The 14,150-nt window shown below is 37.7% G+C and overlaps 1 protein-coding gene across 1 annotated transcript in view; it reads right to left on the bottom strand.

Moving 5' to 3' along the window:
• Window positions 1-1,013: 1,013 nt before the first annotated feature.
• Window positions 1,014-14,150, bottom strand: part of LOC136265787 (choline transporter-like protein 2) — a 25,209-nt gene continuing 12,072 nt past the window's right edge. Inside the window, exons 10-25 of the mRNA XM_066060703.1 lie at window positions 14,004-14,046; window positions 13,857-13,897; window positions 13,744-13,794; window positions 13,513-13,574; window positions 12,156-12,305; window positions 11,645-11,744; window positions 11,475-11,567; window positions 7,328-7,460; window positions 7,171-7,259; window positions 6,982-7,108; window positions 6,879-6,925; window positions 6,449-6,650; window positions 6,244-6,388; window positions 5,862-5,953; window positions 5,733-5,817; window positions 1,014-1,348 (exon numbers count right to left, since the gene is read on the bottom strand). Coding sequence (XP_065916775.1) covers window positions 1,179-1,348; window positions 5,733-5,817; window positions 5,862-5,953; window positions 6,244-6,388; window positions 6,449-6,650; window positions 6,879-6,925; window positions 6,982-7,108; window positions 7,171-7,259; window positions 7,328-7,460; window positions 11,475-11,567; window positions 11,645-11,744; window positions 12,156-12,305; window positions 13,513-13,574; window positions 13,744-13,794; window positions 13,857-13,897; window positions 14,004-14,046 — 1,630 coding nt within the window. The 3' untranslated portion in view covers window positions 1,014-1,178. The remainder of the gene's footprint in view (window positions 1,349-5,732; window positions 5,818-5,861; window positions 5,954-6,243; window positions 6,389-6,448; window positions 6,651-6,878; window positions 6,926-6,981; window positions 7,109-7,170; window positions 7,260-7,327; window positions 7,461-11,474; window positions 11,568-11,644; window positions 11,745-12,155; window positions 12,306-13,512; window positions 13,575-13,743; window positions 13,795-13,856; window positions 13,898-14,003; window positions 14,047-14,150) is intronic.

The raw sequence follows: 14,150 nt of genomic DNA, 5'->3' as shown, positions 1-14,150 counted from the left end.
GAACCGAAGTCACACCGGGTCTAATTCACCCTAACATGAGACATGGACAGCTGCAGTTTTGGCATTTGTTTCTCCAGTTTATCACAAGGTACCCACTGATGTTACTGTTGGGTGGGCTGCATCCTGCAGTTCCCCAGTAAACAGCTGGGTAGAGTTTCTTGCTCAAGCAACAGCAATGATTAACATACCAATGCTCTAGCCACTTGACTATGCTGCCTCACACATTGAGGGGCAAAGGTACATTTAAGGAGACATTAATTACATAAATATAATACTTACAAATTTGAATTGCATCGCATTGTATAATTACACATACATTCCGTTCCTTCTACCTGACACATGCAGTTAAGAGATGCACTTACGAGAGTTCAAATTTTGTATGTATACTCTTGGTTGTTACCATACTATGGGCATGTTTATAAAACAAAAACTCCAGGTTTTATATTCACAGTACTGATAAACAAGTAACGATTATTCAGGGGCACAGCCAGGACCAGAGGGAGTTTTCAACAGCAGCAAGTGATGTGGGGACCTCACATTCAATTTTCCTCAATAAGTATTGTCTGAGATATGAAAGTGTTCCTTTGCAAATGGAAATGAAGAACAAACACTATTTACATTATTTTCTCGTGATAAAATTAAAGTTTTTCTGAGTAAAAAACAGGATAGTCTGGTTTTATTTCTTTAGAGTATATATATCTAACTGCTAAAATAATTTTTACACTCTAGTTCCTGAAGAAATGAGTGCAAGTTTACATTACTGTAAATTGTACTACTCACTACTTTTGTGCTGCCAAACTAAAGTGTGTCCTGTTCCAGCAGTAATCTAAATGGAGAGCCCCTCCCCATGCTATATACACATCATTAGCATACCATAGACAATGGTTTTAACAAAGTTATTGCTACAACTATGAAGAGTTTTATTGAGTGTGTGTACTCCCTTGATAATTTAATTCATACAACAAGTTGAGAACCCAAACCATACCTTCCCATCTTTCATTGGTGGTTGAAAATTTTGAAAAGGATTTCTAATTCATTAATGACTGCAAACATTGTTCTTCGTCTGAGAACTGAGAGCATAATTACACAAAATCTACTGAATACAGTTAACTACTACTACTACAACAGAAAACCAAAAAATATATATATAAAACTAACACGTACACAAATAGTTTTGGTTATTTGATCAAAGGAGCCTCCTCTTCTTTACCAAGCCGTGCTGATGTGACCTTAGTCTCCTCCTCTGTACCATGCTGCACTGATGTGCTCTTAATGTCCATCACCTTTTGTAGTTCTGGGTCCATGAAGTATGGCTTGTCTTCACCATCATTCCGTTCCAGATCCTCCACTAGGTGTGAGATTTACAAAAATTCAATCAATATGCAGTAACAACAGAGTAGCCAGAGGGGGGCCCAGGCATCAATAAAATGTATATACACTATATGTATATATAAACATCAAGATCAATATACTTCAATAGAACAGTCACTCTAATACAGTGCTCCTTCAATTATCTGGACCAAGACATGTTCAGATAATCAAAGCCACATCTATTTATATACAGAACCCTGTTCAAATACTCTAATAGAACATACAATTTAGCCAAAATACTCTAATAGAGCAGTCATTTCTACTGTCAGATAACCAAATGTTTGGATAATACAGGTTTAGATAATCGAGGGAGCACTGTACCGCAGTCAAGCATATATTCAGTAAAAGCAGCCATTCGCGAAAACCATCCTCGTATTTTTTCAAGGAATCAAATGTTTATTACTTACGGTACTGCCCAAGCACAATGTCACACTTGCTCGCATGCTCAATTTTGCTTGAGACTTTTTTTAAAATCGCTAATTAAGGGGTATGGCAACTGTTTCGCTCACAAGAATCGCGAGCGAAACAGTTGCTACACCCCTTAATCAGCAATTTTAAAACCTCGAGCAAAATTGTGTGTGCGAGCGAGTACAACGTTGCGCTTGGGCAGTACCATAGCTATAGTGTTATGTAGTGAGACCCTGGCACCACCAAAGTCTAGCTTTGCCTGCAGCGGACTAATGCAGAGCTTATGATAGGAATTCTCTGTTGTCCTGCCACAATGTTCTGGCAAACCAAAATTGGCCGGACAATTGCCAAAATTGACTGGACATGTGGAAGATGAATGCCCAGTATGTCTACTGTGGCATAGCAAATGAACATTATAGTGGTAAGATGTCACATGCCTTACTGCAACTGTTATGTGGTTACAGTACACCAGAGGGTTGGCAATGGTACATTTGTGGTCACTCCCTTGGGTTGTAAGAATGTATACTATCTCCTGGCAACCAAGTGACTGTTATTGTTGATAGCATGCCAGCTCAGCCCTTAGGCTCCTTCCTTGTGCTTTGATGGGACACTGTGTCCCGACAAATTGCATTATGGTCAGACATCTATGCAATTTGACCGGATTTTGTCTGGTGTCCGGACGTTATCATAAGCTCTGCTAATGTGCACAAAAAACTATTGAAAACACAGCTGTTAGCTACATATATAGTGGATGCCCAGAGGACACATCATAACTCTAAGACACATCATAACTCTAAGACACATCATAAAACCAGATATTTTGAAACTCTATTTTCCACCTTGATGATAGTACAAACACACAACGTGGCATTTGTTTCTAAGGTAGTAAAGTTCGAGATTACAAAAATGTTTGATGACATCTGACCAACAAATCAGAGGATGCCCTGAAAGGTAAGGAATCTGTGAAACTTGGTAACGTAGTAAGCATACATAGCCAGGGCTCAACAAACTCATAAAATTTTTAAGCAAAAATTTAAATGAACACTGACAACAGAATTGAATATGTGACCTTATCCGTACAGCAACTGAGAACTGTACCAAAGAATGCATCAGGGACAGTAATAACCAACCAGAAGCAATCTGAGACTATTGCCCCCCTTACTTTCATAAAACCTTATTTACCCTCCCCCCGCCCCTAACTTTGAGTTATTTCCTAAATGAAGGCCTGATATCCTTAACCACACAATGGCAAGCTATATAATACTTCTCCGAGTACTTTAAAAGGGTATCCTTTTGATGCAGTCACATTTACAGCTGAGAAAGTTTTATGGTGTAACAATACCCACATACCACTTAGAACTATTATATAACTTAGTGATAGGAAAAACTACAAGCACATACTATTACCGTTCTGCATGCAAAAATTTTTTAAGGGACATAATTTTTTGCAGCTTTCGCAGTTACTTGGCTATCTGCAAATTTTCATTAAGTTGGCTCACTACTATATAGGTATTCTAAGTGAAAAATGAATGATTCTTGGAAATAAAACTTGTTCCTCCATGAAAAGTATGTACAGTGGAACCCCTCTAAGACGGACACCATTGGGGAAATTAAATATGTTCTTTATATGGAGGTGTCCTTATTTAAGGGGTTTTCTAAAAATTTAAAATGATCATTTTTAACGCATGAGACTAGACCAAGTGGTGGAGCAAGATGGGTGTATGGTACCATGTGAACCAGATATGATCAGTGATGTTGCTGAGCATGGGTTACCTATGGTGTGTGGCCTCTACTACACTATCCAGACAATTAGGCACCACAAAATTTTATACATGCTCCCATAAAGACTTGCCCGGATTACTCTGTATTTGATTAGTTATCGAGATGGTTGGCTATATAGATTATGTAGTGTACCGTACGCAAGGAAATTTTGACGTAAGAAAAATTTGACGAATTCAGACTTCAGCAGATTTGACAAATAAAATGTCGACGAAAATCAAGAAATTGTAGGCAAAACCTGTACTTTTAAGGGTGCTTAGCTATAAACATTTGACGAATTTAAATTTGACAAATTAAACCGATTCGTCAAATTCGTCAAATTTTTTGACGTCAAAATTTCCTTGCGTACGGTATCCTGTAGAGCAGAAAGTGCACCAGCTACTATTTTCATAAGATCTGGGTAAGAACATTAACAGCAGTACTTGTAATCTATTGCATTTGCATGGCTTCTTGTAACTTCAGCGCTTCGTCCTGCACTTTGTACAATAGGCAATACAGAGACAGTGCTTTCTGACGAAATGGATATAGTTCGATTGATCGTTGCAACTGGCAATGAACCTTTGTTACTTGTGTCTGCGATTAGCGAGGTGTTGCACTGTAGTGCTTGCCATGTCTGGGAATTGTGCAGTGTCTGGTTTATGGAACAGAAGGGTGTCCACTATTGAGTGGGCATTAATACACACAGGTATTGGAAGTTGCATTTCGGACTTTATTAATTGTCCATTATAAAGAGGCTGTCCGCCATTCAGGGGTGTCCGTTAAAAGGGGTTCCACTGTACAGTACGACCTCAATTATCTGAACCCTCAATTATCCAAACAGTATAAGTGACTGCTCTATTAGAGTATTTTGCCATTGGTGAACCTTCTATTAGAGTAACTATATGTTCTATTAGAGTAGTTGAACGGCACCCTAATTGTGACCGCCTCAGCAAAAACCCGTCTAGTTTGCACAAGCATGCGTTTTTCAAAAAATGAAATTTTAAAATAAATTGCAAAATTACGCATGTTACAAAGAAAATTTTACGCAAGTTTTAATCGAGTCATTACTTAGAGAAGGAAGACTCAAATCAATTAAACCTGTACACTATCTTACTCGCCTACTCATGGAGAGTTCAAAAATCTTTGTTTAATTTCTTTAGTCCCAATGGTTTGCGTGTCATGTGCATTTGTTTATGATGCAGTAGACATAAACAAAATCGTTGCCGTTCTTTCAATAAAACTGCCTTCATATGCCTATGCCATAGATAATATAGTACAATAGGGATTCGCAACAGTGACATCATTTCTGTAGGAACTAATAGTTTTATGTACGGACAATCCTCGTTATGGGTTTGATTGGTCTTGGTTACGGTCTCAGAATCAGCCTCGCTTCACAAAATATAACCTTCATACAAATCTTCAGTCATTGGGGACTTAGTTGATGCTTAAAATATTCTCGTACCTTGTCACAATCCTTAGTAATAGCACCACAAATATTATTGGTGCCACACCTGAGCAACCATAGCGAAGAAGCTTCGAGACAAACTGGCTGCAAACCACCGTGATTTGATAATGCTCACTTAATCTAATAGTGAATAGGAAACTGTCAAGGTAAATTCAAGAAGAAATAAAGTATAGTTGGTGAGATATCGCCACTCAAAGTCCCTACCCGTAACGAGGATTGTCCGTAGTGACGTCACTGTTGCGAATCCCTTTACTATATTATCTATGCCTATGCACAAGTAACTGCTGGGCAAAAGCTAAACCTTGGTCGATTTACCAATCCATGGTGAACACTGTAAGCCAAATCTCAACTCTGTAGACCAATCCAAATGGAAGTTGTGGCTGCGAATGAAAGCGCTTGTAGTTTATTTTAGTATAGTCACTGTACAAATCAATTTCCTAGCTCTTCCTACTGTTAGCGTTGTAATTCTAAAACTACTCACCATAATCGACTGAAACTTTGGTGAACCATTCCTTGAAAAATGCTGAGAAAATACAAAGAAATTCAGAAGTTGTGCAAACTAGATGGGTTTTGCTGAGATGGTCAAATATAAATGAATGGGATTCATTTATCTGAACAAATTCAGATATCTGAACACTTTTATGATTAAACTGGCACATAGGTGTTCGGATAATGGAGGTCCCACTGTACCTCAAAAATTTGTACAAATACAGTATTTTGCAGTACTCACAGAAACAAATGAAGATAGTGTCCACAGCCATCAAAAATACTCCAGTGAATCCGGATGCTATTAGGTATGCCACAACCACCAGGACCTATTACACAAACATCATCAAATACTCTCATAAAGTTCACTTACCAGTATTGGAAGGAGATAAAAGTTCAGCTCTCTCCCCCATATATCCTCTCCATAGTTACTATATCCACCAAATAACAACCAAGCTATCAGAGCTAATGAAAAAGTAAGCAATAAGAATACATATCATTAATTTCACCAGGTAAATACTTCAGAAGTCTAACTAAAAGTATTACAATTCACCTACACAAGCTTTATGCCAAGATATATTCCCTAATTTTGGTTCAAAAAGCAGAAAGCAATTTACTTAGCTTGTTTAGCTACTAACTGTATTTAGTCACTAATGGTACCAAAAGTGACACAGGAGGAGATGAAAACAAGGTTGGCCACTCCCCCCCAACCCTACGCATACAAAGCAATAGTAGCACATGATCATATGACGTACCAACTACACCAACTATACAGAGTTTTCCTAGGAACAACAGGAGCTGGACAATGTTATCCTTGACAGCCGTTCTCAGGATGTTTCTTAGCAACAAATTGGCCACTCTACAAGTTGCTTCACAGAAGTCACTTCCATACATGGCAATCTAATGAAAGATACATGAAATTTCACCAAAAGTCTTGTAGTTTAAATCATCTCATTTTACCTCTATGTAAGCCTGGCGACTAACGTAGCGAAGGATTTTCTCCAGGCACCAGAAACAGCATTGGAAGAGACACAATATAATCCGAATAACCAAAGCCTCTTTCTTCTTCTGTAACAGCTTCTGGATCTGGCTTAGTATGAATCGAATGAACTGTACAATGGCAATGATGAGTGAGCCAAACGCCAGTGAGCCAGAGTGATAACTGAAAAGAACACAAAAACTATATTCTGCCACTGACTTAGCTTATACAGCTAATGTGGCATGTACAACGAATTGAGTAAAATAAGAATAATTGTGAACAAGATATCTTTCACTAAAGCAAAAACTATTTTTTGTGGGCTTACCTATACATGAAACTTGTGCATAAAACTTTGTTTACAGTATATACCAGGGAAGTTATACAATCATATGATACTAAACATATACTCACATTAGGGTCCTCACTAGTGCAGTGAAAACTGAGAATGATGGCACATTCTAATGAATGAAGTTCATATCCAAAAACAGTAAAAGGAGACCACACAAGTACAAACCTCCTTTTTAAAAGTCCAGTAATAAGTAGCAAATGCTCCAGCCAAAACACACTCTCCAAGAGCCAGTATAAAGTTACTCAACCAGAACAGGCCAAACACGTGGAACAATTGTATATTATTTAGAAAACTACATACAAGAAATACACAATAGTGGAATAACTTTGGCTATCATGTACAGTACCAACTTACTCATCAGTATGAAATTCTTCAAACACACACTTGGCTGTCACCATTCTACCAGTCTCAGTTATAAGGGAAATAGAGCCATTTGTAAAATTCTATCATACAAAAAAAAAAGATGGAACAGTTAGATGCTAAGAACACAACAATTCCAATATTCACTTACCCCTACAAGATTACAATCACTATTGTTTGTAAAGGACATGTTGTAGAACCTTTTCAGATAATCAATATCATCCAGACTGAGTGAATCATTAAATGCTTCAATAAAATCTGGATCAGATGAGGTGACTAAACATCTGGTATGGTCTTGTGTCAAGGAAAGGTGTGGTGATGTACTCCCAAACAAAACTTAATTTTTTATTGTACAGTTTGTATACCATAATACACTAAATAAATAAAGTAATACCTGGTGTATGGTTGATAGCAAGAGTATATAATACCAGCCAAGAGTGTTGAATCATGTATTAGCCTGTGATTAATGATTGCGTAAAATAACACGGATATTTAGTAATTGCTCATTTACGTGAAATGGTAATTTGAAATGCATATGTGGCAACGGGGTCTTTGTTCACCAGTTTTCCGTGTTATTCAACCAGTATTCAACAGTTATTGTACACGAAAGTGTAGTAAGGACCCAAGATAACTCCAGCTTGCTAAAACAATGGTTTTACAAATGAGTGTGTTGCAACACGCTTTCAGGGATCCACTTGGGCAGTGTCAGAACTTCATTTCCCTTTAACACTATCATGTTTTCACTTGGTTTAGAAACAGAATTGGGCTTAATACAGCAACCCTTAATGACAATATAAACGAATAATTACTGAAATATCCGTGTTACTTCACACAATCATTAATCATGGGGTAATACACCCGTTTGATACTCCTGGTTGCTATTATATACTCTTGTTGATAGTCTACTACTATAAATGTTTTGCATTTCACCTGAGCTCCTGACCAAAACCAGTAATACCAGGGGTGAACATGTGCTCTCTCTCCAAACGACTTTGTTTGTACACCTGAAACGCTCTTACTAAATGGGGTTAGTAGAATTCTAGAAAAACAGGAATGGGATGGGGATGGAAAGCAGGAAAAACCAATGAAAGTGTCTGATAAAGGTTGCTTCTTTGTAGCATTATTGGATCCTTCCGCTAAATCATCCTTACATTAAAATACTCTAATAGAGCAGTTAAGAATGTTCTGTTATTGACTATCCCACCAGGGCCCCTGTGAATTTGATCATAGGCATAGCGGCCAGGGGAGCTATAGGGGTTAGCCCCCCCTTCCCCATTATATGTTGAAGGGGGCTTAACTTCCCCATTAATACACTCTAATAGAGCAGTCATTTGCATAAATAAAATGTAGTCACAAATGTTACAAAATTCAACCTTACTAAGTTTCAAACATTTCTTGTGGGCCATGCTCCTAGACCCTCACTAGAAAGCACATGTTCCACAAGCTAAGCAAACTTAAATTATGTTGTTACACCCTTGAATTTGATACACAAGAACTGGTATATAGACCAGCAAAGTTGCCAGCACTGAAGCTGCTGTAGCTACTTCTATAAAATCATAAACATTCTACAAGATGTAACTAGACTATTAAACGTTATGAGGTTTACAAAGCAATCTAGTTCACTATTATAGGTTTGGAAACTGCACCTTCAGCTTCTGGAAATAATCATTCACAGCGGTATGTTTGTTAGGCTAAGTTGGCTCCACAACTGTTCAGTGTCCTTAGCCTCCTCACTGAAGTCACTCCAGTTTGACAATCACACTGCAGCTACAACATGTTCTATTAAGTGATTTATATCCTGAGGCTACAGGTACAACTTTCTTCTATATCTACACTTTCTATATCTACAAACTTTTTTGGAGGTACAGAGACAGGTGGAACACTACCAAGTTGTTAACTGAAACAGGTAACCCATATATCACTAACATTCCAGCTGTCACCATGTTTTTTTGCCACACAATACAGCAAAAGCTGTGAGTTTTAAGGGTATTTCTGGGGTATAGCGATACTGTATGCCAAAATTAATAGGACTGTAGGCGTGCTCCTTCCCAGTGATGGAGATAAAGGCCTTGGTATAGCTTGTTTCACTCAAAGAAAGTACTAAAAGTTCAATAAATCATCTTCACAAATAGTATCTTTTAAAAAATTGCTTCCACAGACCCCAGGACCACGTATCCAAGAACAGTTGTTGATCTGCAGTCAGTCATACTACTACCACAACACTGCTGTTGAAATTATATCCATCTCTGCTTCTTTTAAATGCAGGTTTTGCAATTTGTTATACCCATGCATTTAAATATACCATAACCATACAGTACTACTTAATAATTGGATAACTGTCACATGTAACAAGAGTTATTTTTAATGAAAAATGAGGGCTCAGGTGAATGCAAATAACTAATTACAGTACAGGTATTTCAAAAAATTTGGAATTTTCAACTAGAGTAGGGACTATAGCACATCGATAAAAAGTACTGAAACAAGCTGGAGTAGTGTATGATATTAAGTCATAATAAAACAATAAGAGGTGTTATATCCCTACTGTGCTCCAAGATACCATAATGGATATGTACAGTTGGGATAAACACTTCTTATTGTTTTACTGTGATTTAATATCGTGCACTACTCCAGCTTGTTTCAGACTTTTTATCGATGTGTTATGGTCCCTACTCTAGTTGAAAATTCCAAATTTTTTGAAATACTTGTTTGTTAACTTTTTGTAAATAATATTATTATGATTGGTGAACCCACACATACCGTAATAGAAATGGCACCGTGTGCCCCAGCTATATCATCTGAAAAGTGAAGTTTTCATTACGCTTTGTTGTCAGCTATGTTCAACCCCTTACACAGCAGTATGAATCAAGAACTGTTCGAAAAGCATCACTGCAACCTAAAAGAAAGGTTTGCATTGGTGCCGCACGCCCCAGTTATATAAATTATTGTCTGAAAGAGAAGTATCCATTATGCTTCGTTGTTGGCTATGTTCAACCCATTACACAGCAGTACGAATCAAAATTAAAAACTGTTTGAAAAGCACCTCTGCAATCGAAGTAGCCACTATGAAAAATACAAATGATTTCCGTTACGAAGGGAGGCCATCACATGCTACCACCAAATCGACACTTTCCACTGCCAGCAAAGATGAATGGGGCACAAAGGAGGACACTGGTAAGTCCATGAAGAATGAATTGTGCGTACTGCGGTATGCCAAAAGCACCTGTCGGGCTGAAGGGACGTCGAACAGTGAAAAAATCAAGCCCGTAGCCTTAGTCATCATCAAGTTATGCTTGTCTGAAGGCATTAGTCAGTCAGTTACTCAATCAGTAGAAAATTCTGCTAAATAAATAATTTTTAAAATTCCATAGCAACTTGTTGAAAAAGTTTCGGGTTGATCTGAAAGCTTTTTTGGACTTAGTTTTACGTAACCAATACTGCCTCATCATCATCAAGGAAAATTGAGGCTGTTTTGGGTGATTTTGTTTGGTGAGCCATGCCTACTCCTTTGTGGTCCCTACTATACACTACTATCGTAGTGTATGATACATGCATATAGTATAACGGCTAAGTGAAAAAATCATTCACTTTTGAATAAAAGCACCAAACTTGGTACAACATTTGCTTAATTCATACTATTTCATATTAAATACGGTGCCATTAGAATTACCAATCATATCATGTTGAAAGAACCTGAAAAGTTAAATCAATAGAAAATGTATTGGGGAAGCTATAAAAGTGCTCTGAGCTGGCTCAATAGTAAATGTAGTGAAACTTTGCACCTGAATACAAGCAAGGGATGATGATATCCAAAAGCTGATCAAGAGAGGTGTCCATCCAGGTCATTCATTAGCTAGCCATGTTAAGAAGCACAGAGAGTCATGGTATATGAAGCCATAGATGTGCAATATACTCTTTCTATCGGATTGTACCTGTACTTTTTGCAGTGAAATATTGGCTCCATTAGAAGTGTTTATAAACAGATTATTTTAACACATTTTGAAAGATTTTCTGATTACACCTGAAAATGAGATACATTCATGCTATTTAAGCAAAAACAAAGACTTTTGAACACACTTGTATGGTTTCCTGACCAGCTAGAAATGGGCTTATAACCTAGTTTCAAAACATGCCCTAAGGCAATGATCCAGATGTGGCACCGTATCTTAGTATACCTTACTCAACTTCCACAGAAAATTTTGTGCTTTTATCACAAAGTGAACAATTTCATCAAAATTTGTTGCTTGGTCGCTCTACTAATATTAATACCAACTATTTTACTGTTAACTTCACAAGGATACACAGCTACCAACACCCAGTAGACAAAGACAGCTATCAAAAGCAACCATGTGATCACAGGATAGAACATGGTGGATGGTACTGTACCAACAGCCCTGAAAGAAAATATGCTCACATGTAGGTCAGCTATGTTCAACAATTACACTCATTCCTTTTGACAGTATGAACTTACTTGGAAGCAACTTTAATGAGAGTGATAGACAACCATATTCTCTTACGCAGGAATATAATTGCCAGTACTAGTAGCACAAATCCGAGGGTTGAAAGGATTGCTAATATCAAATAAGAGAGAGGAACTGATTAACAAATGGCAAAGCAGAAATACACTGTACATGGACATACAAGATCACTATAAGCTCCCCCCTATTCATTTACACACACAAGCGCGCGTGTGCACCGGACGGACATGCACGCATGCACACTTAAATACACACACACGCACGCGCACGCGCACGCACACACACAAGCAAAGCTTCCGGCAGCCATGCAAAACTCAGCTATTGCCACCCGGTGAACTAGCACTGGGATGTCTGTGCACTTGAACCTTGTGCAGGTATACCCTCTTGGGGCAGGACTAGTAAGATTGTCCAGTCTTACGGAGAAAGGCTGCAGAACCCGAAGTTCCATAACAATCCCAACACCACTAAACAAGATACAACACACATGTACACACACCCACACACCAATAATTAGCCACGCTATCTCTTGATACTCCCACCAGTCCAGTTCCTCATTGAGTTCATTAATGATCTCATGATCATCAGCCACAGTGCTGTCATCAGCTACATCATCGCTGACAAATACTGCGAACTGATACCATGATGCTATCATGACTGAAATGAGAGAGACAACTAATAAAATACCACCCAAAAATTGTACGGACCACCATACACAGTACATGCATACCATATTTATGTACAGTGCAATGTTATAAGTCATGACTATTAAACTTGTGACTCAAAACTGAGTGTGACTAGATTAAGCCAAGGAGAGCTACACTTGCAGGTCACATGTGAAGGTAAGAAAGTCAATGATGGCATTTGAGTGTTCTCTTACATCTTTACGCTATGATAATAGTTAAGATGTTAGTAGATACCTACAAAAGCAACACATATCTGTTGTTTACAATCCATTTTTTTCTAGCAAAAATAATAACTGTCAAGTCAGCACATACAGGGCCATAAGCTCTATGCATTGGTCACATACCCTGCTCCTATATTTTATGTGACTCCATCAAATTACTAATTCATTGCCACTTAGTCTAAATTTTGTCTGGCAAATGGATACGGTACCGCTCAAATGCAACATTGTCTCACAAGATACCTCCTTGGTTACGCATAGCTATGATTTATTTATTAATTAATAATTAATTAGCAAAGCCCACCAGGGGCAACACGCTAATGTGCATTACAAATCACAAGTTGTTTAGCTTATCTATAATGTTCTTAAAAGTGAGACCAAAAAAATAAAAAATAAAAAAAGGTCACAGCCAGCTGACAATAGATTGTGTCAATGTTATAGTTATAATTGGTCTTGGCAGAAAAGAACTCTTGTATAAGTCAATTCTGGATTGCAGCTGTGCAAATTTGAGGGGATTATTGGCACGAGTATATGATACAGGGGTTGGCTGAGGTAAACAACGATTTGGTAGCACCAGTAAGTTTCTCACAATCTTGAATAGTAAAATAAGTCTAGCATTCCTTCTCCTACTTTTTAAACTTGGCCATTGAAGGTAATTAAGCATATCTGTAATACTGTGTTGTTGACTGGATCTGTGCCATGGTTTGTTAAGAACAAATCTTGCAGCTCAGTGTTACATGAGTAGGTATTGCTTGCAAGTTAGAGACTTACAACTTCTTTTTATCTTCTTAAGTGAGACTATTTGAGTCACAAGTGTTGAGTGATAAGTGAGTATGGCATTATATTTCTAGTTATGTAGACTTGCACATTACTGCACCCCATGTACCCATTTGTAAACATACACACCATGCACAACACACACTATACAACATACATACACAAACACATACACAAACTTACTTGCCAACAATAGCACAAAAACTAGAAATAATGCACCCCAAACAATGAGGGCTGTGCAATACCTGCAAAAAAATTGAATGTCATTTATGATTCATTCAATAAAACTTTTCTATGCTTGAAAACAACAGGATAAACACTGTATGCAGTACATCATAAATACAGTCTCTACACTTTTCATATTACTAAACCTTCAAACTAAAAAAAAATCTAGCCAAGTGATTCACAACTTACCTCAGAAGAAATAGATAGAAAATGCATAGAAAAACACACCCGAGAACTCCACTACAAGAAACAACAGTGGAACAGTACAATATCATTTGTAATGCTGTGATTACAGGACTTACAGCAGCAAGCCTGGCCATACTACGGCAAAATCATGAAAGACCTGTGTTGAAAGACTATAGTGTATATTATGCATATAGTGTTACAATAACAGGTAACCTGATAAGCGTAAATATACCAAACTTAAAATTAAGAGGTACATGACTTACATCTAACAAAAACTGTTTTCCATTGAGTAGCAGAGTGATTGCCCTGGACAATAATGAGAAAGAATATTTTTATACTAGTTTTCACACACCGTACACTGGTATGTAATATGCATACACCCTCCACCCGACTGCCTGCCCACACACACA

This window comes from Dysidea avara, chromosome 9 (genome assembly GCF_963678975.1).
Source record: "Dysidea avara chromosome 9, odDysAvar1.4, whole genome shotgun sequence".
NCBI classification, from domain to species: domain Eukaryota; kingdom Metazoa; phylum Porifera; class Demospongiae; order Dictyoceratida; family Dysideidae; genus Dysidea; species Dysidea avara.
This window is presented reverse-complemented; position numbering and strand designations above follow the sequence as displayed.